Below are 25,502 nucleotides of genomic sequence, written 5' to 3' on the forward strand. Positions count from 1 at the left end.
AAGAGGATAGTTTTTGCTATTTACATCATGTGTGCTGTTTAAAGACTTTATGAAATACACATACAAATAGACACATCTTTGTCAAGCTGAATTTCCTATTAGACTACAGGTGTGTGAGGCCAAAAGACAGACATGTTTTAAAATGTCAGAATGTTGTTACAAGAAATACTGTAAATATATATGCAGACCATTGTGTGTGTCAGTAGGTCAAAGGTGTCGAATTGTTCAGAGGGAATGAAAACACTCTCTGCCGGTGCATGCACACATTCACACTTTCTTTTGCATGCATAGAGCCTATAAAGACCAGGACGTGTACCAGTGTGCATATAATATACACAGAGACGCCTGAGATCCTGTTTTTATTGGATTATTTCCTAGGCACTGACACCTAAGGTGCCGTAGACATGCTAATGCCATTACTACATACTTTACTGTGCCTGTGTTTTTGCAGATCGAGAGGCATGACAGCTGTGCATATGACTATCTAGAAGTTAGAGATGGATTGTCAGAGAACAGCCCTATTATCGGCCGATTCTGTGGCTATGATAAACCTGAAGATATCCGTTCCACCTCCAACACTCTCTGGATGAAATTCATGTCTGATGGGACGGTTAATAAAGCAGGTTTTGCTGCAAACTTCTTCAAAGGTACACACACAGAAAAAAAAAACAATCAGATGCAATCAGATGCTGATTAGTTGGCCCTTGTCCATTCAGCTGATGTTACTCTGTGTCTGTGTCATTAAAACAGAGGAAGACGAGTGTCTGAAGCCAGATAATGGGGGCTGTGAACAGAGATGTGTTAACACATTAGGAAGCTTCAAATGTGCCTGTGATCCTGGATACGAACTGGCCCCTGACAAGAAGAGCTGTGAAGGTAAGAGATGTGTGTGTGTGTGTGTGCGATCGAGCTGCACACAGGTGCATCCGTCTGCCTGACTCAAACATGCTCAGCAGATGCTCAAGCCAAACTGAATGGTTCAGGAAAACATCTGCAATCAACAGGAAAACAACAAGAACAAACAGCACTTAGGCCACACTCACTCTGCTCAGAAACCACATGATTTCTGTCATTATTAAAGTACAATGTGTTGTGGTTATGCTAAAATAACACAAAAACCAGCAAAGACCTGTGCTATAGTTTTTATTGAATTGAATGTTTAATTATCAGTATAATTCCAGAGAACTGAAGACAGAACCTTTCACTCGTTCTCACAAAGGTTACTACAGTTACCTAAAATGAAAACCATAAAAAAACGATGGGTTACTTAACGTAATCCCAGGTTCTTTGATAACAGAGTGAGGTGTTTCACTATGGGAATCGCTTTGGGCGTGACCAACTACGGAAGCTCCTATGCCACCACGTCTGTCTTTGACAGACAGGTCGACCTGAGATCAGGCTCCGCCCCCACCTATATTACTCAGGTCGACCCCTACGAAGTCATTAAGAGAGATTTCTTCCCGTTCCTATGCAAGGAGGGAAGTGTTGGTGAAACACCTCACTCTGTTATCAAAGAACCTGGGATTACGTTAAGTAACCCATCGTTCTTTTTCTAACTTCGCTCGGTGTTTCACTATGGGAGATATAGACCACTCCCGGATTGCAACATACGCTATACCAATCATATGGGACTTGACGTGCTGACTCCTAACACTGCATGAGCTAAGGATGGCTCAGACACGTTCAGTCTATAAAATCGCACAAAAGTGTGCGGTGTGGCCCAGCTTGCTGCAGCACAGATCTCCTGGACCGAAACACCTCTGAGTAAGGCCCATGATGTCGCCATGCCCCTAGTTGAGTGGGCCCTTAAGCCCTCGGGAGGTTGGGAACCTCTGCATGCATATGCTAAGGAAATAGCTTCTACAATCCAGTGGGACAGTCGCTGACGTGACAATGGCTTCCCCTTGTGAGGAGTAGCCCATGACACGAACAGTTGGTCATTTTTCCTGAAACCTGCTGTCCTTTCTACGTACACACGAAGTGCTCGTACAGGACACAAGGCATTCAACCTCCCCTCCTCTGGAGAAGAGAACGGAGGAGGGTGAAAAGCTGCAAGATCTGTAGTTTGACATCTATATGATGAATCCACTACTTTAGGTACGAAAGCCGGGTTAGGGCGAAAGGAAACCCTTGTAAACCCTGCAGAAAACTGCAGACAAGATGGGCTAACCGACAGTGCCTGTAAGTCACTCACCCTCTTAGCTGACACCAGCGCTAACAGTAGCGCTGTCTTGAGCGAGAGAAACTTTAACCCTATAGCTTCCAATGGCTCAAAAGGGTGTTGAGAAAGGGCCTCTAAGACTGTAGACAAATCCCACAATGGGACCATTCGCCTGGCCCCTGGCCTCTTACGTCGTGCCCCCTTCATAAATCGACTTATTAAAGGGTGCTGACCTGCTGTCCTGTCACCAAAACCCACATGACAAGCAGATATAGCCGCTAAGTATACCTTTATTGTAGAAAAAGCTTTCCCTTTATCTAGCAGATCCTGCAGGAAACATAAAATGTCCCTCACTGAACATTGAAAAGGGACAATATGAATCCGTCCACACCATTCATCAAAGACTCGCCACTTATTACTATACAGTGAACGAGTGGAAGAGGCTCTTGCACTCTGTATAGTGTGTATGACCGATGGGGGCAGACCTGCTGCACTTAAATTCCACCTTTCACGGGCCAGGCCCAGAGAGCTATCCTGTCTGGGTGAGGATGGTAGATTTCCCCCCCCGCTTGTGACAGGAGGTCCCTCCGGGGAGGGAGGGGCCACGGCTGACCCGACAGTAGTTGAACAATCTCGGCCACCCAAGGTCTGGAAGGCCAACGTGGGGCTATCAGTATCAGCGACAATCCCATTTCCCTCACCCTGGCTAGAGTGGGTGAAATCAGGCTCAGAGGGGGAAATGCATACAGCAGGACATTTGGCCATTGGTGGGCTAAAGCATCCACACCCAATGGTGCATTTCCGTCTGCCAGAGAGAAGTACAGAGGACATTGGGCGTTTTCCTGCGAGGCGAAGAGATCTACGACCGCCTGGCCGTATCTCTGCCATATCTGCTTCACCACCTGGGGATGAAGCTTCCACTCTCCGTACAGGGGATTTCCTCTGGACAACAAGTCTGCCCCCCTGTTCAATATCCCTGGAACATGGGTTGCCCTGATGGATAACAGACTTATGTCGCACCACACAATCAGCTCTTTTGCCAGCTGGTGCAGCTGAAGAGAGCGTGTGCCTCCCTGTCGGTTGATATAAGCAACCACTGTGGAATTGTCTGTTTTCACTAAAACATGCTGACCCCTGATGAAGCTCAGAAAATGTTTCAGCGCTAGAAACACTGCCAACAATTCCAAGTAATTTATGTGTTTGTGAATTAGCTGAGGGGGCCAAACGCCGTTCACAGTTCTGCCCATTAGAGTCGCTCCCCAGCCCTTTAATGATGCGTCCGTCGTCATAGTGACTCTTGACGACACTGCCCCCAGGGGAATCCCCGATCTGAGGGTCGCGGGGCTTTTCCAACGTCTGAGCGCTCTGACGCACGCATACGTCACTCTCACCTGTCGGTTGAGATGACGCCGAGAACACAGACGCAGATGCGCGACCCAGCGCTGAAAGTCTCTCATTATTAGTAGTCCCAGTCGTACTACAGATATCACTGAAGCCATTAAGCCCAGCATTCGCAGGCACAGTCTGAACGGGACAACTTTCCCCGTCTGAAAACGGGAGAGACACTGAGTGAATGACGCGATCCTCCTCTCTGTCAGAGTGACTCGATAAGAGAGGGAGTTTATACTGAGCCCCAGATATTCTGCGTGCTGAGCTGGCTCTAAGCGGCTCTTTTCCGTGTTTATTCTGAATCCCAAGCTGTTGAGATGCAATAACACCATATCTGCGTCTTTGATTGCTTGCTCTTTCGACGAGGCGCAAATCAGATAATCGTCTATGTACGACAGTATTCTTATCCCCCTGTTTCTCAATGGGAAAAGTGCTGCTTCCACACATTTGCTGAATACTCTTGGTGCTAGACACAGACCAAAGGGCATTGTCTGAAATTCGTAAGCAGTGCCTCGAAAAGCAAACCTGAGATACTTCCTGTGAGACGGGTAAATATCTATGTGAAAATACGCGTCTGACAGATCGATCGTCACAAACCAGTCGTTCTGGCGGATGGATCGACAAAGTGTCTTGTGTGTCAACATTTTGAATGAATATTTCCGTAGGTGCTTGTTTAACACACGGAGATCTAGAATTGGACGCAGAGATATGCTCCCCTTCTTTGGGATCACAAAGTAACGGGAATAAAAGCCCTGACAGCTCACTTCCTTTGGCACTACTCTGATGGCTCGTTTTTCTAAAAGACAGTCTATCTCGGCCGTCAGGACGCGAGCTGACTCTCCCTCGGCCGCTGAGGCTATTATACCATTGAATCTGGGTGGTTTCATGGCAAATTGAAGCCTGTATCCCCGTGAAATCGTGTTTACAACCCACGGATGAGCTGCGCATGCGCGCCAACTGAGTATGCGAGTCGAGAGAGGTCCCCTGTATACTTCCCCAACGCCGGCGCGTTTTGATGACGTCATTACCGTCTCCGCGCTGACCCCTTCTGGAGGTGCGCGCGCTCCCTCCAGCGGAGAGGCTAGGGATACACATCTCAATGTTTGGATTTTTTTGCAATCTATCGCCCTCGGCCGACTGCCTGGCTGCGATAGTGAAACCTTTATTGTGTTTAATGAGTTGGGGGAGCACGTCGCCCTCAGCCTGTGGCCTGGATGCGATAATGCATTTTTTATTAAACATTCCCCTGAACTGATGGGCGTTTGAAAACCCAGTGTAAGTGCTTGGTGACACTTGAGAACGTTTTGAACTTGATTGCTTATAGCTGGAGCCCTTACTGAACTGAGAACAACAGGGCTGGACCCCCTCTTTCTCTTTGCGGGCGGAGAGAGAAGTGACGGGGAACATTCGCGTGTCAGGTCGCACGCTTCTTCTTCCGATCCTCGGGGTGGGGTGGGCGGTTTCTCGCCGCCGCGGCCGCAAATGAATGTTTCCCCCCGGGTCCGGAGCCATCAGATCTCGGACGATAGCCCACTTGCTGTCCGCTGGGAGGCGGTCTCACACTCCTAGCTCCCGTCTGCCTTCCTCTCGCCGCAGCGGCTGCTGCAAAACCTTGCCGTGCTGGCTGAGAGGGTGGTCGCGGTGTTTGCTTGCGCGGTAAACAGAGGTTAAAAGCCTCGTCCTCCTGTTTCCTGAGGGTGCTGGTTTCTCTCATTTTCTCGAGAGCTGGTCCGAAAAGGCCCTTAGTTGGGTCGAACGCAGCGTCCATCACCTCAGCTTTTTGAGCGTCGCCTAAACCAGACAGGTTCAGCCATAACGCCCTCTCACCTGAAACGGCCAAGCCCATAACACGGCCACAGCCCTGAACCGCGCCACGAGAAGAGCGGAGAATTAGGTCGTTTACCACACATATCTCGTCCCAGAGAGCTGGGTTCGGCACTCCTGTATCTAATTGTCGCCCCATCTCCTCCAAAATCTCCGCCTGGTACGCTGACAGTAAAGTCACTGCGTTCAGCGAGCACACTGACTGCGCCGCATACTTGTACATCCTCTGATAGATGGACGCGGTCAGGCGCTCCATCTTGTTCGGCAGCGAAATTTGGGAAGAGGCAGAAATAGATCGACGATATGGATGGAGGTGATAGGCCACTGAAGACTCTATCGCTGGGGGTCCGGCCAGCCCCAGCTCTCCCATTCCTTGGATCTCAAGTTTAGAGCATCCCTTGGTCGGGAGCTTGCTCTTAAAGGGGCTACCCCAATGGCGGGACATCTCCTTCATGCACGCCGGCACGGCGGGTAGGAGTTGTCTCGTTGTGGTTAGAGCAGGCGGTAGCCTTTTCCCGTCATAAAGGTCCCTCTCTGCTCCCTCTGAATCCTGGGCCGCGGGCCACGCTAGGCCCAGTTTTGCCGCGGCTCGCTTGCATACCTCGTGCAGGTTACTGTCTGCCTGCGAGCCAGTGTCAGTCGCGCTAGGAGGTCTAGACTGCTGGACAGGGAAGAGAGAGTTGTCTTCCTCCTCCTCTTCGTCCATGTCCAAGTCGAGGAGGTCAGAGTTAGCATCGCCCTCTGCGTCCTCGTCTCCCGGCTCCTCATCCTCGTGTGCGAGAAGGCCATCGAACAGAGGAGGCATATCCGGGGATTCGGCTTCCATCATCTCAGCCCAGCTCGTCGTAGTAGCTCGCTGATGATCGTTAGCCTTAGTTTTCGCGATGGCTCCAGCCAGACATGGGTCCTGCTGACTAGCCACCGCCACTCTCAGCCTTCTCTCCAAAATTTTAACCGGCAATGACGCACAGTGAACGCACGTTTGTGGGTCCGCAAGCGACGTTTGAGCGTGCTTGGCGCCCATGCACACAATGCACATGGGATGGGGATCTCTGCCCGAGACGGTTGCTCCACATGATGATGGACACGGGCGGGGTGCGGGTTCCTTCTTCGACTCATTCCCTTTGGCGGGGGTAATGACTGTCGACATGACGGCTGGAGAGAGAAAGAGAGATTCGAAGACTCGTCGTAACACGTTAGTCCGATTAATGGTTCACAGGGTAGTTAGCCCTTTTCGCGGCTCGCCCTGACGCGTAAAGCCTATGGTGGCTTGACACCACTGAAAATCCTATCGTCGTGATAACACGCGATAATCTGAACAGAATAGCTCGCCTTGACGCGGACACTATTCGGTGTGACACTCAACACAGTACCAATCCAATCCACTGATGTCGCGTTCGGTAGCGTACTCCAATGACGGCCCGCCAGTTGAACAGTTAAGCGAAATCAGCGAAAAGTTCGGACTTGCTGAGAGAGCTTGTAGTCCCTCACGGGAAGAAAGCGAGAATGACTTCGTAGGGGTCGACCTGAGTAATATAGGTGGGGGCGGAGCCTGATCTCAGGTCGACCTGTCTGTCAAAGACAGACGTGGTGGCATAGGAGCTTCCGTAGTTGGTCACGCCCAAAGCGATTCCCATAGTGAAACACCGAGCGAAGTTAGAAAAAGAAACATTTATAATTAATCATTAGTTTTAATTGAAATAAACTTAAAACCTTAAACTTATTTTAGCTAGCTGCCATTTAGTTTACCTTTATGTAATAAAATAACTCAAAATAAAACTGATTTTAAAATTATTAAAGTGCCCCTATTATTTCTTTTTTAAGGTTCCTGATATTGTTTTGGGAGTCTGCATGCATGCAAGCTCACAAAACACTTTTGTTTTCTCAGAACATGCATTTAATATCACGGCATTTTCCAGCAATCCTCAAGCTATTCGTTCGATGCAGTTCAAAGATTCAGCCCTCCTTTCTGTGAGCTTACTCCACTCTGATTGGTCTTATGGTCCAATCTGTTGTGATTGGTCTACCACGTACAGTGCATGTTGGAAACGGCATTGTCACAGTTCTGTATTTTGAACGCTCAATAGAAAATATAAACATCTATTTTTTTATCATACTCTCAGGTTGTAATTCAGTGGAGTCAGCTGGCCCAAATAATAATAAAAAAATAAAATAAATAAACACACAAGTTTACTAAATTGTTAACTAAAATAAAAATGAAAACCAAAAATATAAATAAACTTGAAACCTTAAATACAAATGAATTTAAAAGATGAATAAAAACTATAATATCATGATTAGTGATGCTAAAATAACACTGGTGCTCACTCTTTTTCTCTTTCAGCTGCATGTGGTGGCTTGCTAACCAAGTTGAATGGCACAATCACTACCCCAGGCTGGCCTAAGGAATACCCTCCCAATAAGAACTGTGTGTGGCAAGTGGTGGCTCCCACTCAGTACCGCATATCCATGCAGTTTGAAACCTTCGAACTAGAGGGAAATGAGGTGAGACTCTCTAACTGTGTATGTGCCAGTGTGGGAGAGTGTGCTATCGTAGGTAGATAGACAAACAGACAGACAGAAGGATGGCTGTTTATCAGTGTATTATTTGTATATTTAATCTGCACAGGTTTGCAAGTATGACCATGTTGAGGTGCGAAGCGGCTTGTCATCTGACTCTAAGCTTCATGGGAAATACTGCGGTGCGGAAGTCCCTGAGGTCATCACCTCCCAGTACAACAACATGCGAATTGAGTTCAAATCCGACAACACAGTCTCCAAGAAAGGCTTCAAAGCTCATTTCTTCTCTGGTAAGACCACCGTGCCAGTGCTTTTCATTTGAAGTGGAGATATGAAAGTCTTTAGCTATGTTTTGACACCTCCACCCATGCTCGTTTCTATATATGAATATCATAATGTAAAGTTCAAAAGCTTTCCAAAAATTTTCTGAGGTAAAAGCCCTTACGAAAGAAAAATATATTTACCAATATATTTCTTAAAATATATTGTGATATATTGTAATATATTATTTTCCCTTTTTATATATTTTAATACATTTAATAATATATTGATGATACATATATTATATAATATATTGCAAAATATACAAATGATTGCCACTTTCAATATATTGCAATATATTGGAAAAAATAAATATATATAAGAATATATGCCTAATATATTACATGATATTTTCCAATATACTGCAATATATTTTTGTTTCATAAGGGAGGCCCTATCTCTCTCAAACAGCTATATCATGAGAAGTTTTGTGGGGTTCGGTTAGAAATGTTTCATGTTGGAACTTTATTCCAAACAGTGGAATCTAGACTTTAGCATAATTAATATTATTTTATTAAATTAATAATAAAATAAATATGGGTAATATATTTAGAAGATTCAGAAGGGTATTATAATCTCATAACATTGTAGACTCCTATAGAGAAAGAGAATGTCTAGGTTACATATGTAACACTCTTTTTCTGAAGGAGGGAAATAAAGACGTCACGTCATAAAGAGACTGACAAATGGGATCTCGCCCGAGAGCCCAATAACCTTCAAGTGGTAACAAAATGAGCCATGGAGTAGGAGTACCCTGGTCTGCAGAATTTGCATCGTGAGCTCCGCCCCGCTGTGCAACTCGCACTCAAATCTTTGTTGAGGAGCCAAGTCCAGTGACCTGGCCGTTCAGCGGAACAGCGATGTGGCAAAGGGACGTAATGTCTCCGTTCCCTCCTTTAGGGAACGAGGGTTACATACGTAACCTAGACATTCCCTTTCAGTCAGTCACGTTCTACGTTACGTCAGAAAGAGACTGACGAATGGGGTCCCTTACAAAACGCCACATGGCTGTCTTCCAGTGACCCGTGTGAGCGATAAGCACCCTGTCGTGAGGCCAGCACGAGTGAGGGCCTATAGCTAACACAGAATACACTGGGTAGCATATTCCGGTATATACTCGGTACCAACCAAGAGGTGCTGATACACATGAACTCTGAGGTACTAGCCCACAGGGTGGAAGTTTCATAGACAGAGCTGGCAAGGTGCTTGCCAAGGGAAAGACACATGCTATGAAGAGATTTACTGTGGAATACACATGTGGGATTGCTAAAAAAAGACGTATCACAACACATGGAGGCACCTAGTCCCACACAGGGCTGAACGATAGGGCATGCATGCAAGTGCTGGACATCAACAGTGCTGAAGAAACCCAGGGTTCTGGACTTAGGAACTCACCTAAGGGTAATAGTGCATGCATCCAGTCCGTGGAGTGGAATGGTGCAGCAAGCGGATTGACATCGAGCAGGTCCTTACTGGCCCGAAGGGGCGAGTACCCGGGAGGACACAGGCTCTACACAGAGATTATAAGATCTCGCAAATGTGTTAGTTGTCACCCAGCCCGCAGCTCTACAGATGTCTCTTAGGGAGGCGCCATGCACCAGCGCCCAGGAGGAGGCTAAACTCCTAGTTGAGTGAGCTGTCACCCCTAGGGGGCTTGGCAAGTCTTGAGCCTGATAAGCCAGGACAATACCATCCACTATCCAGTGGGATAACCTCTGCTTGGAGAGAGCCTTTCCCTTCTGCTGGCCTCCGTAACAAACAAAGAGCTGGTCTGGAGCGCACGTCTGGAGTGCACGTACTGGACACAGCAGCGCCAGGGCTGGGTCTTCCTCCTTCAGTGCAGATAGAACCACTGCAAGGTCCCAAGAGGGAACTTGCTGAGGGCGAGGCAGATTGAGCCTCCTGGCCCCTCTCAGGAACCTGATGATCAGATCATGCTTCCCAAGATACTTACCATCAACAGGGTCAACAGGCTCCTCGTCCTCCCTGATCTTGCACAACGTCTGTGCAAGAAAGCTCACTGGGGAAAATGCATACTTGCGCAGGCCCAGCGCTCAGCTGTGTGCCAGAGCGTCCGTGCCAAGAGTGCCCTCGGTCAGGGAGTAAAACAACTGGCAGAGGCAATTTTCTGGAGAGGCAAACAGGTCTACTTGAGCGTCTCCGAAGCATTCCCAAATCAGCTGAACCGACTGGGGGTGGAGTCTCCATTCCCGGGGTTGAGACTGCTGCCGTGAGAGCTCGTTGGCTGAACGATTGAGCCTGCCCGGGATGTGAATGGCACAAAGTGACCCCAGATGCTTCTGTCTCCACAAGAGGAGATGGTGAGCGAGTTGCAACATGCTGTGGGACCATAGACCGCCCTGACAGTTGATGTAGGATACGGTCGCAGTGTTGTCTGTACAGACCAGAACGTGCTTGTCCTTCAGCAGGGCCCTGAAGCTGTGCAGAGCAAGCTGTACTGCTAGCAACTCGAGTCAATTGACATTCCACCGAAGGGGTTTCCTGTCCAGGAACCTGACGCAGCATGCCCGTTGCAAATGGCACCCCAGCCTGTGGCAGAGGCATCTGTTGACACCACAACATGTCTGGACACAGGTTCTAGGGGAACGCCTGGTAGACTTGTAGGGTGGCTATGGTGTGCAGGGCAGAAGCGACCTGAATCGCAACAGAACGTTGATTTTTCAAACGTTTTTCTGATTGGCTAGATTTCATGTTCAAAAGGTCACACAACTTATTGTGCTTATTATTTTAAGCTGAAGCACAGGCAGGATCTGCTATGATTCATCTGTTTTGTATTTAGATCTTCTGGATATATTTCTTCTGTATAAAATGAATGCACGAATGAACATATAGTGCATGTGTATGTTGAACGAGTACTGCTGTATCTACGTGGGAGAGAGAATAAGCTCACCTCTCAATGAGCTACAATAGCGTCACTCTTATTGTCTGGAAGTCACTGAGGTTGGTTTTTTGCTCGCCCAGTGCTGACAGACTTACAGAGGTCCCCAGAGCTCTCCCACACACTCCTAATCTGTGAGTGTGTACTGAGCCGAATAAGAGCGCTGAACTGGAAACAGTGAAAGAGTTGATTAATTTCTTGTATATGCACAGTAAAGAAAGCAGGATTTTTTTTATACGCTGGACCTTTAAAATGATTTTAAGTGGCGCAAATATTCCTCTGATTTCCTCCACTGTGGAATTTTATGATCAAGCATTAAATTCTCATGAAAAAAAGGATCTTTTGTACAGAAACCACATGTGCACAGTAACAGTAGGAAATAATCCAAGATGTGTTTTGAATACAGCATTAATCATGAAAAACGTGCGGTAACCCACAAAGTCTTGGGTCTCTTTAGTTCTCTCTCCATCTGTCATTCTTTGGGTTTGTATGATGAATATGCTGGTGGTTTTGAACAGTGGTTGAAGTGATAATTAGCTAAACCTGAGACTTCCATGGAAATAACAGCTTTTGACCCATGGGACAGAAGGGGTGTAAGGATAAGCAAAAATACAAAAACAACCACATAAGGAATCATTATCTGTTTCTGAACATGCAACCATTAAGTGACATTTAGTTTACACTTATTTGACACACATACTAAATATGATAGCACTTTTTCTTAATCACTTAACCCTTCCTCAACAACATTCAGTATAATTCAATTCTGTCTTTCCTGTTTTAAAAGGGAAAAGGAGCTATGTTGTTGTGCCCATTTGCAAGAGTGTTGTTTTCTTGCCCAATTAACTACAGGAATTATGCAAATCAGATTATGGTTTATAATATATGCATATATCTTTAATATATGCATCTATAACTAGCCTAATTTACATAAATTGAAGGCATTTGTGCTAGAGAAAATGGCAGTGGCTAAATTAAAATTTGGTGTCGCTCTGTTTCAGTTTATGCAGCATGGGGTTAAATGGCTTTGTGGCCGGTTTTTGTGGTGAAACATCAAAGATAAAAGTGACAGTCCCTTTACCTATGATTCTTTTGACATTTCCTACTGTCCTTTTCAAGATTTTCCTCCATCTCTTTTGGCTAATGAACGGATTTTGGCATTTAACCTCGATCACTTAATATAATTGCATTTTACAGAAAATAAAAACCAAACAAAACCAAAATCAGACTCTAGATGTCAGAATTTATCATTACACTAAAGTGCAAAGTGTTACATTTATCTTGAAATCAACTCTTATGCAAGTATGTCTCAGTCAGAGGAAATATTAAAACTAAGGATCTTCTTAAATATAAAATCAGTAGTCTTCTGCTCCTAATTTTTTTTTTTTTTTTGCTTTCTTCTCTTTTTGTTACAGATAAAGATGAATGTTCAAAAGATAACGGTGGATGCCAGCATGAGTGTATCAACACTATTGGGAGCTATGTGTGCCAGTGCCGCAACGGCTTTATTCTGCATGAGAACAAACACGACTGCAAAGAAGGTATGTACAGGCAATCGCAAAAGAATAATAGTGGCTACAAGAGGATAAGTGAGGGTAGTCATCTGGTGGTGGCGCATCTAGCATGTGTAAGCATGTTGATTTATACTAGATTCTGCTCAGGACGAACAAAAACATACAACTCACACAAATAAAAACTACAACTATAGAATGATCTGAAGTTTTTAAGATTTTCCAACGAGGACTCAATTCAATCTAACACTTCAACATGGACTGTTTTCTGAACCTGACACAATATACTGTAATGCAGGCTTTGAAGAAATTTTGTTATGAAGAATGGGCCAGTTATTGTTTAAATAAAACTACACTAGAGCTGATAACTAACCTACTGTACAGCGCACAACAAAGAAAAGGTTGCACTGTTTAAACAGAGTTCTTAAAGTCACAGAAGTGAAAAACAAACCTGTTTATAGAGTCCGAGTGAGGTCAGATAGAATTTCGACAGACAAAATATTTAAAAACAGTGTCTTTGTGTGATTGATATTTAAAGGTGCATTAGAAATACAATGAATGATGTGACTAAACTTAGTAAACTATAAAACAGATGACCTCAGATCTCTGCATGTTGAAGCGTTTAGATGGCAGTGTCTCCTACTGAACCTCGCCTTTCATACAAGCACTCCAGTGCAGCTCTAACCTGCAGGCCTTTTAAAAAATTTTGTGGGCTTTGGAAAGTTTAAAGCAGAGTGTGTTTTTCTCTTTGAAAAGACCTGAGGAGAGGAGGATAGAGATATTACCCATTAAGCTTGAGAGTCAGGGTCAAGAAGTTAAACCGGCAGCATCCTGGAATACACACACACACACACAAACATAAACACACACACACACACACACACACTCTTTTCTGTCTCTTTGATTTTAAACATCTGGAGTTTCACACAGCATCATATTTTTAATCCTGCTTCTGTTTTCATTTTTCTTTGTGCATGCGCGAGCGTAAGATGTGTACCTCTTAAAAGTCTCTCAGTAGCAACACTAGACCAGCTTTACAGCTTTACTAGTTGATTATACAAGTATAACTAGTGTATTTACACAAAACTGTCAGTTTAACAAAGTCAAGAGCCATCTGGGATATTGCGCCTTTAATGGTGATACTAATATTCTATTAATGGTGATATAAACACGCAAATAACTCCTTTCAAGTCACTTTATCTATTCAAACTTAAACACACACAAACTAACAGCATTTAAAGCATTTACACATTGATTGAGAAGCATGTGTAACACTAGAGGCAGAACACTGTAAATACCGTTGTTCACTAATGCACACTGACCTAATTTCGAGAGGCTTAACAAGACTTAGTGCTCATGTGTGTTGGTGTGTGTGTGTGTGTAGTGTGATGGTGGTACTACTGTTCATGCGACAGTGGGGTCCAGAACTCTGATACCACATTTGACTATATATATATATATATATATATATATATATATATATATATATATATATATATATATTAGGGGTGTAACGATACGCGTATTCGTATTGAACCGTTCGGTACGACGCTTTCGGTTCGGTACGCGGTACGCATTATGTATACCGAACGGTTCGTTGGAGTATTTAATTATATTTGAAAAAAAAAAAAAAAAAGAGAGAGAGAGAAATATAATGATATGCGTTCAACAAGGTAGCCCAATAACCCAAACAACGTAACAGGCAACGCCCCTGACACTCCCGAAGAAGAAAAAAACACCATCTTATATGTTTATGTTAGGCTACTCAGCAGGCGCTCGCTCACTCAGTACGCGCTGAAGGCTCGTTGCAAAATAGCCAATGCGTTTAACAGACTAGAAATGAGAAGATCCTCCAATAACCAACAGGTCTGGTGTTTGGGTGCACTTTGGATTCCCTTTAAGCTATAATGGTGATGGCAAGAGAGTGGTGGATAAAAAAGCAACGGTATGTCTTTCTCCTCCTTTCCAAAGCGCTCGGGCAGAAGCGCTCATGAGGCGTCTGTCTTTGCTAAGCAACAATGACGTGCTCTCTCCATGAGACGCGGAAATTTCAGCGAAGGATAAATGGATTTGCAGCTCTAAAAATCGCTTGCAGTAGCTCTGCTACTAAATTTATTTCAAAATTGCAATCCATATACAACTATGATCAGCTGATCCTTCATCTTGGCTGAGCTCTCAACGTTGTTACGGGAAAGGATGAAGCTGATTGGTTGGTTCTTGTCACATGACCCGCGGTGCGCTTGCGGCATTCTGAAAAGTTGAGATGTTTTTACATTTTGCTGTATCTAAAACGTATCGAACCGAACCGAACCGAACCGTGACATCAGTGTATCGTATCGAACCGAACCGTGAATTTTGTGAACCGTTACACCCCTAATATATATATATATATATATATATATATATATATATATATATATATATATATGTATATATATATATGTATATATATATAAAATATAAAAAGGGTCCATCAGTGCTGCTAAAGAATTATGTCAAGTATTGAAGTTTATCTAAACGGTATCACTCATATGTTATTATTGTGCTGCATCACTGTTTCTAATGAGCTTTACCCTCTTCATCCCAAACTTTGTTTATCAGCCGAGTGTGAGCACAAGATCCACAGCACGAGTGGAACCATCAGCAGTCCGAACTGGCCTGACAAATACCCCAGCAGGAAGGAGTGCACGTGGGACATCAGCGCCACCCCGGGCCACCGGGTCAAGATTGTGAGTCTTTATATAATTCTCTGCTTTATGTTTGCATGTGCTAAACAACCTTTACTTTAACACATACACTCACAAACTTCTCACAAAACAAGCACACAAGACACCGACCCGAGCGCATGTAATCCTATTGTGTTCCTCTCACCTTCAAAGGCAAATAATCTTGCGTCACACATAAACAAACAAAACCTCCCTCGCTTATATTACATAGACACATACAGTACAAGTTCTCACAAACACGCACAAGATACAAGTTAGCCGGGACATCTAATAAATCACATTAATAAGGCTTGAGCAGTTGTGTCCTTCAGCTCATATTTCAATTCACAGTTAGGATTGGAACATATTAACAAACATGTTAAAAGTTAGTTATGGCAGGGTGACCTTAAAATCTCCCTCTGTGTTCCCTCCCTCCCTCCCTTCTGAGTCGTCTTTTTAGATCTAAAGTGATTCTAAATGGCCCTCATCTCTCAGAGAGCAAGAAGGAGAATTTTATTGTTTGTTTGGATGAGGTAGTTTTGGGGATTGATTGTTTTAGGGTCCATTAGAATGAATATATAGTTTTGGCATTAATGTTTGAAGAGTTGAAGAGTTGCTTTTTCTCTGTGTAGCCGCAACAGCTGGCTTTTTACGTAAGTATAGTGTTGTAAGCACTGAAGGTACAACTTTAAAACATGTAATTCAGACTCATGCAGTGCTTCAGGGATTTGCGGATGCTCCAACACAGCCCAGTTTAACACAACAAGACATCTTGGCAAACACCCCTGAGCAGCTACACAAGGAACCTATTCTTTCAGAAAGCTCTACAGATGTTTGCAGATTTGAAACCCCCATCATTCACACATCCTGACCCTTTGCATGTTTGTTTATTCAATATTTTGCTGAATTTGATCAATGCTTCCAAGTCTCTTATGCTCATGATTTAAAATTCAAAACAGAGACAGCTGTGCCGCTTAATATTTTTGTGGAAAAAGTGATGCGGATGTTTGTCTGTTTAGATTTTATTTGACATGCTCCTTAAATATGTCAGCTATTAGCAGAGGAGGTCAGAGAAGAGAGACTTTTCTTACTGTTGAACTGATGTGTCAGTGACGGTTTTTTCTAACAGATTTTTCCTCTGTTGTGTCTTTCTGTAACTAGTCTTTTAATGAGTTTGAGATTGAGCAGCACCAGGAATGTGCATATGATCACCTGGAGGCTTTTGACGGTGACTCGGACAAGACGCCCATCCTGAGCCGCCTGTGTGGCAGTAAGATTCCAGAGGCGCTCATTTCCACGAGCAACCGAATGTACCTGCGGTTCATCTCCGATGCCTCAGTGCAACGGAAAGGCTTTCAGGCCACTCATTCCACTGGTAACTTCCCTGCCTTTTCTGCATCTGATGTGTTTCGTGTAATGCGCATTGGGTCAAATGTGATCCAAGTGCTCTTAGAAGCAATCCTTATGTCATGCTCACAGTTTAACAGAGCCCTCTAGTGGATCATTACTACATTGCATGTTTACTGAAGCCTTTGAAGTGATACTTTTTCATATTTGAATTGTTGCTAAGCTCCGCCCACACTGGTTACAGTTGCTTATTACAGTCACCTAAAAAAAGATAAGACTTAAGCAAAAAAACTTTTTTGCAATGGAGTAAAGGGGCATTATATTTGAGTTAATCAGTGTATATGTGTGTGTGTAGAATGTGGCGGCAGGCTGAAAGCAGAAGCACGGCAGAAGAACCTGTATTCTCATGCTCAGTTTGGGGATAATAACTATCCAAGCCATGCCGACTGTGAGTGGCTCATAACGGCAGAGTCGGGTTACGGCATCGAGCTCACCTTCACCACCTTTGAGGTAGAGGAGGAGGCTGACTGCGGGTACGACTACATCGAACTTTACGATGGCTACGACACCGGAGCGCACAGACTCGGACGCTTTTGTGGATCTGGGGTACGAGCAGTGTGTTCATGTGTGAGTCGAGGATTTTCTTGTATCTTGCAACTGACCTCTTTCTCTCTCTGTTTAGCCTCATGAGGAGCTTTACTCTGCTGGTGAGGCCGTGTTGATCCATTTCCACTCTGATGACACAATCAGTAAGAAAGGCTTCCATATCCGCTACACTAGCACAAAGTTTCAGGAAGCGCTACACACACACAAGTAACATCTCCCTGACTGAGAGAGACTGAGCACAGGAGTGCAATGTTACTACAAGGAGAAACAGACTCCTGCATTGGATTTGACTCTATGTTCAGCCACTAAGGAAGTGCTGTCATTTTGATCCTAAACACCAATCAGCTGCTCTTATGTGTGGGATAGCTCCGCCCACTGGAGTGGTGTCCTGCACTCTCTGACTGGACTGATGAAGCAAATCAACCCCTGGAAAAAACAAACTCAGACGTAAAAACATTTTGTTGGTTCTCCGTTCTTCAGATAAGCCAGTTATATATTGAGTTGCACACTGAAACTAAGACAATGACAATAAGACAACAAGGAACTGCTATTGAATTTGTGTGTGTGTGTGTGTGCATGATATTCATGACAGCATGAGCAGTTTGGCTGCTTATGGCACACCACACTGTACCTCAACTAAAATGTGTGTGTGTGTGTGCGCGTGGTTGTGGATGTGTGTGTCTGAGAGAGAGAGAGGCCTTCAAATACCAGCCTGAACTCATTCAAATGTTTTTAAATCTGGTTGTAATTTTACAGTTATTCTGGTAACTTTATGGAATTTTTTATTTTTTTTTCTTTCTGTTGAAAGTGCAAAAGTAAATATGTAGCCGTATTTAACAATAAGCTTCCTTACATATATGTAGCCCATTGTTTATGTTTGCAGTGATGAACATAACAATTTTACGCCAAGCTGTTTTGAGGCAATGGGTCTTATTCAGAAATCATGCGTCCATATGAATAAGTGTGTGAAATCTGCATACAAATTATGATTTCCAATAATTTTCATACTAAAACATATTCTAAATTGATGAGAAACCACACGTCTGAAGGTAAATCACATGCTCTGGGTGGCCTTATAATCGTGTTAGGATGAATAGATGTTTCATCATATATAGTGAAAAGCAGCATTATAGCTCAAGCTACGATGTTTCTCAGTGCAAATACGTGTATGTACAGCCTCTTTCGAGATTGAGATCTGTGAAATGTAAGGCTGTGTGGAACACACTTATGTTGAGATGGATTTGCCATGTTTTATGCAAACAACCTCAACACACTCGTTCAATAATAGTCAGTTAAGAACAAATTAATGTATTTATGCTCATGAATTAGGCGGAAACTTTTCCCCTGGATGTACAAATACAAAATAATCCCAGCAATTTTGAGTGAATGAGACCCAGTGTCTTGTGCTTCATGCATGAGCAGGCCCCCAAGGAATCTGCATTGCAGCATTCATGCCTTTTGTGTTCACATTTTGCATAATTTCAGATAATCAGACTCTAATTCAATTCTGCAGATTTCCATGCATTATTTATTATAATATGTAAAAATTTGCAGATTCCATCTGGGCCTTCTGATGAGTTGCAGAAACCTTGTGAAGTTGTTTGAGTTTAAATTACATTTGTGTGTGTGTATGTGTGTGTGAGGGAGAAAACTGATAGAATATTATCTAATTTGTCTGTAGAAGAAATCTTTCTTACTCTTCCAGTAACGCCTCCTGAAGAAGTGAACAATGAACATGATGTGAACAGGAAATGATGTCATAAAGCCTTGCGTAAGATGTCTGTTACAGCTGTGACAACGGACTACAACCATCTCAACCCTGTGTGCTTTATATGCACTTAACACAGAAAGACTGTGGAACTGTGTGCTCAGCAAACATGGAAATGAAATACCAATGAAGCTGAAGGGAATGTTCTCTGTTGCTATTTTCCCAATGACAGGTTTTCTCTGCTTGGAAACAAAGCAAAGTCACTGGTTAAGGGATTTCTTACGGTGCTATTCAATGTCAATGACAGGTCCCACAAGGCAATGCTGCAGCCATTCAGTGAATGCATTGGTGCAGTGGAGAGGCAACGTTGAAATAATGTTGCTCATCAACACAGATAGAACATTAACAAAATACTCACAGCATTGACAGCACTGGTGTTGACGAGGAACAATTATTGCCTTAGAACCAAAATGTACATTCTTGCACATGATGTTTCTGTAAATATATTTTTTTCAAATTATAATATTTTATTTGATATTAAGTTTAAAGAACTTGAAACTTTGTGTTAAAAAATAAATTGAAATGCACTGACCTGAAGCCGTCCCCTTCTGTCCAGTTACACAAACAAACGCACACTTGTCTGCATAAATGCTTACACACGATCATGTGTGCACACAAACACAAACTAATGTTACATTAATTTGAATGCTTTAAAGTCAGCAGTAAGACTGTGGCATATGTGTGCATCTTTTGGTCTGTGTGTTACACAGCACATGTCATGTGACTCTGTTCTGACTCGTGAATATTTCTGTATGTGCCAAGCTCCTGTTGATTCCACTCTAGGTGAGAACTATGACATATATGACAATGTGAATCATGATATATTCACCTGTTTTATCATCAGCCTAATGTTGACTCTTCACTCTCAAGTGATTAAACTCATGTCAGGTCAGTTAAACATGCAGTCTTGTTTATTCTTTCTCTTCCTCTTGTGTTCTTCTTGTACAGTAGAAACATTAATAGTGTGCTCTCTGCACTTCTTGTAAGTGGATAAGAAATGTTTTTTTTTAAAGGCTTCTTTTAAATAGGTAATTACTTGGCAACCATTAAAAAGGTATGTTCTGTATTTTTTTAAATAAGTTTTTATGTTGCCCAGTGTTGAACAAAGTATCCAATCATTATATTTAAAAGTCAAAAGTAAATGAACATGAACATGTCTAGGTATCACTATAGATCTTTGACACAAATGCACAGTGATTGTATCATTTTGTAATAATACTATCTATCTATCTATCTATCTATCTATCTATCTATCTATCTATCTATCTATCTATCTATCTATCTATCTATCTATCTATCTATCTATCTATCTATCTATCTATCTATCTATCTATCTATCTATCTAGCTATCTATCTATCTATCTATCTATCTATCTACGTTTTGGGATCCAATGTCTTCATGAAAAAATAGTAACAAAACATTGCTAAACAGTTGTCTTTTTTTTTTTTTTTTTTACTTTAAAAAGTAGTTTCCCCAGGTAAATTACAACATATATCATGAAGCCTGTATTAATAATAGTTCAAATGCCTGCTGATAGTAATATCAGAGAACTAGCACCAGATGGCAGCACGCTCTTTAACATCAACACGAGGTCACGCTGGAACAGATGGAGTTCGCAAACTCTGTCGAGTGTGTATTTGTGTCTTCAGGTGAGCTTGGTCTGGGCTGGAAATGAATTCTGAGCATTTAGACCTCAGGTCAAGTGTAAGTTTTTTTTTTATGTTTTGTTTGGATTGCGTTTGTTGTCTTGAGGATTCTTCCTTTCTCTCTCACCCTCATTTTTTTCTGGGTAATTGCACAGAGATAACATTGGGATTTTAATTGGATTTTCCCTCAGCTCTAATAAGGTGTCTTTAGATTGGTGCCAACAGACCATTTCAGAAAAGACTCCCATTTGTTGTTTTTAATAATGCAGAGCCACTGTAGACAATATTAATGATTGATCAATAATTTCTTTTTTTAATATGCAGTTACTTTGACCCAAAAAATATTGGGTTATAAAATATATAAATTAAGGCACAGGACTAGAGTAAGTAAGCATCATTCTGAAGGGTTTTGTGATGCTTGGCTTTCTGTCCCACTTATAAGGGCTACTTTAAAATTAAATTGATCTATATGACAAATTTTATAATGTAGGCATTTTTAATTACACGTTATATAATAAAAAGGGTAATACAAAAATGAATACTAGGCCTAGTTGTTTCTTATTGGCCTGATTAGTCAAGCCCTCAATAAAATACACAAAACAAGATTTTAAGTAGGCTAATTAATACTCCAAATAACATGTATTAAACAAACCTCACACATTGGCTCTTGATGATTGTAAAATGTGTTTTGAGTGAGACCAGCAGGCGTGCAGTTTTTAGTGGGTTCAGTTGATTCGGATTTATAAAGTTATGTCTTGTTCAGTCACAGCTGTTTCTATCATTCCGTTTTGGCAGTGTTGTGTTTTTCAGTGACCTACTGCAGGTTATATTTGCCCTGTCCCAAATGGCACCCTAAACCTTTACGGTCGGCCTCTGGGTCCGCACTTTCGTGAAGTAAGGTCGCTTTGACTGCTGGGTAGAAGTAGACTGTGTAGCTCGCAGGGCGAATAGAGGAAAATATTCCAGGATTTTTCTCCATATAATGTACTTCAGTGGAGACCAATAGACTGAAAGTCCAAATTGCAGTTTCAGAGCAGCTTCAAAAGGCTCTACATGATCCCAGCCGAGGAATAAGGGTCTTATGTAGTGAAACAATAAAAAAAAAAAAAAATTTTTTTAAAGTTTACCGCAAATGCACATCTTGCACTAGTTTTGCCATACTTGTATTTACATAATCACCATGGAAAGTACATTTGGGACAGGGCCATTGTTACTCCTGTAGATGTTGTGGAGTGACACTGAATCATTGACTTAACAGATTCTGACTCGCTCAGAAACCAGTCGTCGCTGTTGTGTGTTCCTTGGAGACATTAGTTCAGAACTATTTTCGTTGTCAAAATAACTGGCTTGAAATGTAAGTTGTTATTAACTTGTTTATTGAATAGTTAACTCCAATAGCGCTCTTGATATTACTGTATAACAGTTAGAGCTGTTTCTAACCAAAGACTGTAGATGCTCATTCAGTGGCATGAGGTTTAACATCTAGCTACATGTCATAGTTTTAATGCTATGTTATATAAATATATATATATATATATATATATATATATATATATATATATATATATATATGTAAAAATAGCAATAGTTACTTTTCTCCAGTATTTCTTTCTAATTTTCATTTTCTCCCACATCTCTCTATTTGTGTCCGTCTGTGTCTGGTTGTTTCATTAGTTTGTATTGATGAATGGATCAGGAGATTTAAGTGGATGAGTTGCATTGATCTGTGCAAACACACACACACATGCACACACACACACACATAAACAACAGTTTCAGGGGAAAACTAGATCTCTGCTTTCGTCATCTTCGTCACTCCTCTCTCTCTCTCTCTCTGTCTTTGAACACCTTCCTCTTTTTAATCATGATGATGATCATTACACTCTTTTTGTCTGCCAGTAAAAGCCTTTTATCACCCAGCTCTCAGCTAACTGGAAAGCCCCATTATTCCCACACAATCACCCACAATAATTCCAGGAAACACGCACATTGATTGTTTTTCCCCAAAAATGAGAGTATTTTGATAGGATTATGAAATGGGTTTCAATTTTGTAAGGCACAATTTTAAATTTAACAACTACCTTTCGGTTCATGATTGTGAATTGAATTGAACTGAATTGGCTATATCACATATAGAATGTTGAATTGAAATTTTAATCAGAATAACAAGAAGATTTGATTGACAATTCACAGAGGAGTTTGATTAAACACATTAAGTTTTGCAAGAATATAATTGTTAATTATGTTAATAATAATTAAATTATTATTTCGAACTAAAACACACACACACACATATAATTTCTCTAGGTGGTATTTTATAACTCCAATATAATCTACTGTTTCTGGAATTAACAAAATACGAAAAAAAACTACACTTCCAGTTGTTACAGTGTACAAGTTTAATTTTATTCCTTAAATTCAACTTTTATTCACAATTATGAATCTTGGTTGCTACCAGAGTTCAGTTTGGGCACTATAAATGTCATTTTAAAAACATTCCCAATTCAGTTATTAATGATGCATATCCTTGATGGACTGGCAAATTTGTATAATGAAACCCATTTAACATCTAAATCAACTTTAAATGCAGATATAGTTGCTCAAGTGGTCTTTGTGATGTGTGCCTGATGCAATAAGGTTTTGTAAAAAAAAAAGAAAGATTCAGTGCGGTGTTTTTCTCTCTTTTTAAAGACTCAGAATTGGACAAAGTGGCATCAGCTTAAACTGTGCCATCAAGTAGTTACAAACTATAACTTTCCCTGCTTTTCTATTTGCTCTGGTTGCTAAGCGATGCTAGACATAGTTTATTAGCCAATGCAATTCCACCTCCATCAGTTTTCTACTGAGAACTGCAGACTCACACACACACTCACACAAATAGATCAATATGACCCTTAGGGAAGGTTACGGACAGTATTTTACATTTACAGTAAAATCTGTGCTTGTGTAAAAAACCCATTTAAAACCGTTCTGATAAAAACGGCACAGAGCAATAATAACAGAAATATGAATCGATGAGCAGCGGAGAAGAGGTGTGTTGACCATGTGACCACTTCATTTTAATGGGCTTCTTGAACGCTGATATGGGCAGAAAAGAATCCGCCAGCTTGCTCCACATGAGATAAGGGAGGTGGAACAGCCATTGATCGAAGCTAATGATTTTCACATTAAATTGGAGGAAAGGACAGAGACAAAGAGTCAGAGAGAGAGCAAGGATGGGGGAAATGTTTCTTCCTCTTCTAATCCTGCTGTAGAAATGAAATGTGAAGATAAAGTTTACAGCAGAAGTGTACAGAACAGTGCTTAATTTTCATATTTTATGAATCTTCTAAACATGATCCAGAAGTGCAGGCGTTTTCTCTGGGCCAAGGCTCATTTAAAATGGACTGTGGCAAAGTTAAAAACAGTTCTGTGGTCAGACAAATCAAAATTGGGGAAAACTGAGGGGCTATGTCATCAGGACTAAACAACATCATGGCTGTGTAGAAGAAGGATCCGGGTACTGAAATGGCCAGCCTACAGTCCAGATCTTTCACCCACAGAAAACATTTGGTGCATCATAAAGAGGAAGATGTGACAAAGAAGACCTAAGACAGTTGAGCAACTAGAACCCTGTATTAGACAAGAATGGGACAACATTCCTATTCCTAAACTTGAGCAACTTGTCTCCTCAGTCCCCAGACGTTTGCAGACTGTTATAAAAAGAAGAGGGGATGCCACACAGCGGTAAACATGGCCTTATCCCAACTTTTTTGAGATGTGTTGATGCCATCAAATTTAAAATCTACTTATTTTTCCCTTGAAATGACACATTTTCTCAGTTTAAACATTTGATATGTCATCTATGTTGTATTCTGAATAAAATGCTGAAATTTGAAACTTCCACATCACTGCATTATGTTTTTATTCACAATTTGTACAGTGTCCAAACTTTTTTGGAATCGGGTTTGTACATTAGGTACATTGAATGTACATTATTTAGTGATAAACTTAATTGCATTATTTTAGTGTCATTTGCTATAGTGTTCATGTGTTTGACTATTCACTGGCCATGTTTTATGGACATGCAACCTAGAATGACATCTGATTCATCATGTGTTTTTTTGTGTGTGTGTGTATTATAGTGCTTAACAGTACATTTTAAGGTAAAAAGCAGATCTTGATAGTTTGGTGTATTCACATTATATCAGTAAAGAAAATATATGCTTATAAGTTGACATGTAAAATGTAAACAATTGTACTTTTCGGTTTTGATGAAAAAAAAAATAGCATGCAGGTTTGAAACAACAAGACTTTGATTAAATAGACAGATTTTCCATTTTTAGGTGAACCATTCCCTGAACTACACAATATATAATCGAATAGTCCTCCTCTGAACAGTCTGAACTGCAGTAAAACATTCATTTAGATCACAGCCTTGTGTATGTTCCAGGGAAATGAAATGGGTCTTGATGTTGTTTTGTATTTTAAGTGGTTTTAGGCTGACCCTTTTCTAATTTGGCAGATTATGTAAGAGAATTTCTGAAGCCTCCGTCTCTGTGAGATTACGAGGAAAACGGATCTTGTAATCTTGAAAACATGATAAAACTGATGATCACTGTCACCTGTAATAACCGTTTGTGTTTTGTTTTTAAGAACTGCTTGCAAATCTTATATATATTTATGGAAATTCATAATATTTTTGTGTTCTCTACTGTAGGCTCTCTTTGCATTCAAACCACACTGTATTTGCATTCTGGATTCTTTGTGTGTGTGTGTGTGTGTGTGTGTCTGTGTGACTTTAATCCAAAGCCAGCAGTAGTGT

At 41.8% G+C, this 25,502-nt stretch overlaps 1 protein-coding gene across 1 annotated transcript in view; it reads left to right on the forward strand.

Annotated features, from left to right (window-relative positions):
* Nucleotides 1–19,949, forward strand: part of LOC127960470 (dorsal-ventral patterning tolloid-like protein 1) — a 42,707-nt gene extending 22,758 nt beyond the window's left edge. The window contains exons 14-22 of the mRNA XM_052559933.1: nucleotides 452–647; nucleotides 751–876; nucleotides 7,719–7,879; nucleotides 8,004–8,184; nucleotides 12,530–12,655; nucleotides 15,227–15,354; nucleotides 16,492–16,705; nucleotides 17,033–17,283; nucleotides 17,360–19,949. Of these exons, the coding sequence (XP_052415893.1) occupies nucleotides 452–647; nucleotides 751–876; nucleotides 7,719–7,879; nucleotides 8,004–8,184; nucleotides 12,530–12,655; nucleotides 15,227–15,354; nucleotides 16,492–16,705; nucleotides 17,033–17,283; nucleotides 17,360–17,494 (1,518 nt within the window). The 3' untranslated portion in view covers nucleotides 17,495–19,949. The remainder of the gene's footprint in view (nucleotides 1–451; nucleotides 648–750; nucleotides 877–7,718; nucleotides 7,880–8,003; nucleotides 8,185–12,529; nucleotides 12,656–15,226; nucleotides 15,355–16,491; nucleotides 16,706–17,032; nucleotides 17,284–17,359) is intronic.
* Nucleotides 19,950–25,502: the final 5,553 nt, after the last annotated feature.

The sequence above is a fragment of the Carassius gibelio genome, chromosome A1, assembly GCF_023724105.1.
Source record: "Carassius gibelio isolate Cgi1373 ecotype wild population from Czech Republic chromosome A1, carGib1.2-hapl.c, whole genome shotgun sequence".
In the NCBI taxonomy this organism is placed as follows: Eukaryota; Metazoa; Chordata; class Actinopteri; order Cypriniformes; family Cyprinidae; genus Carassius; species Carassius gibelio.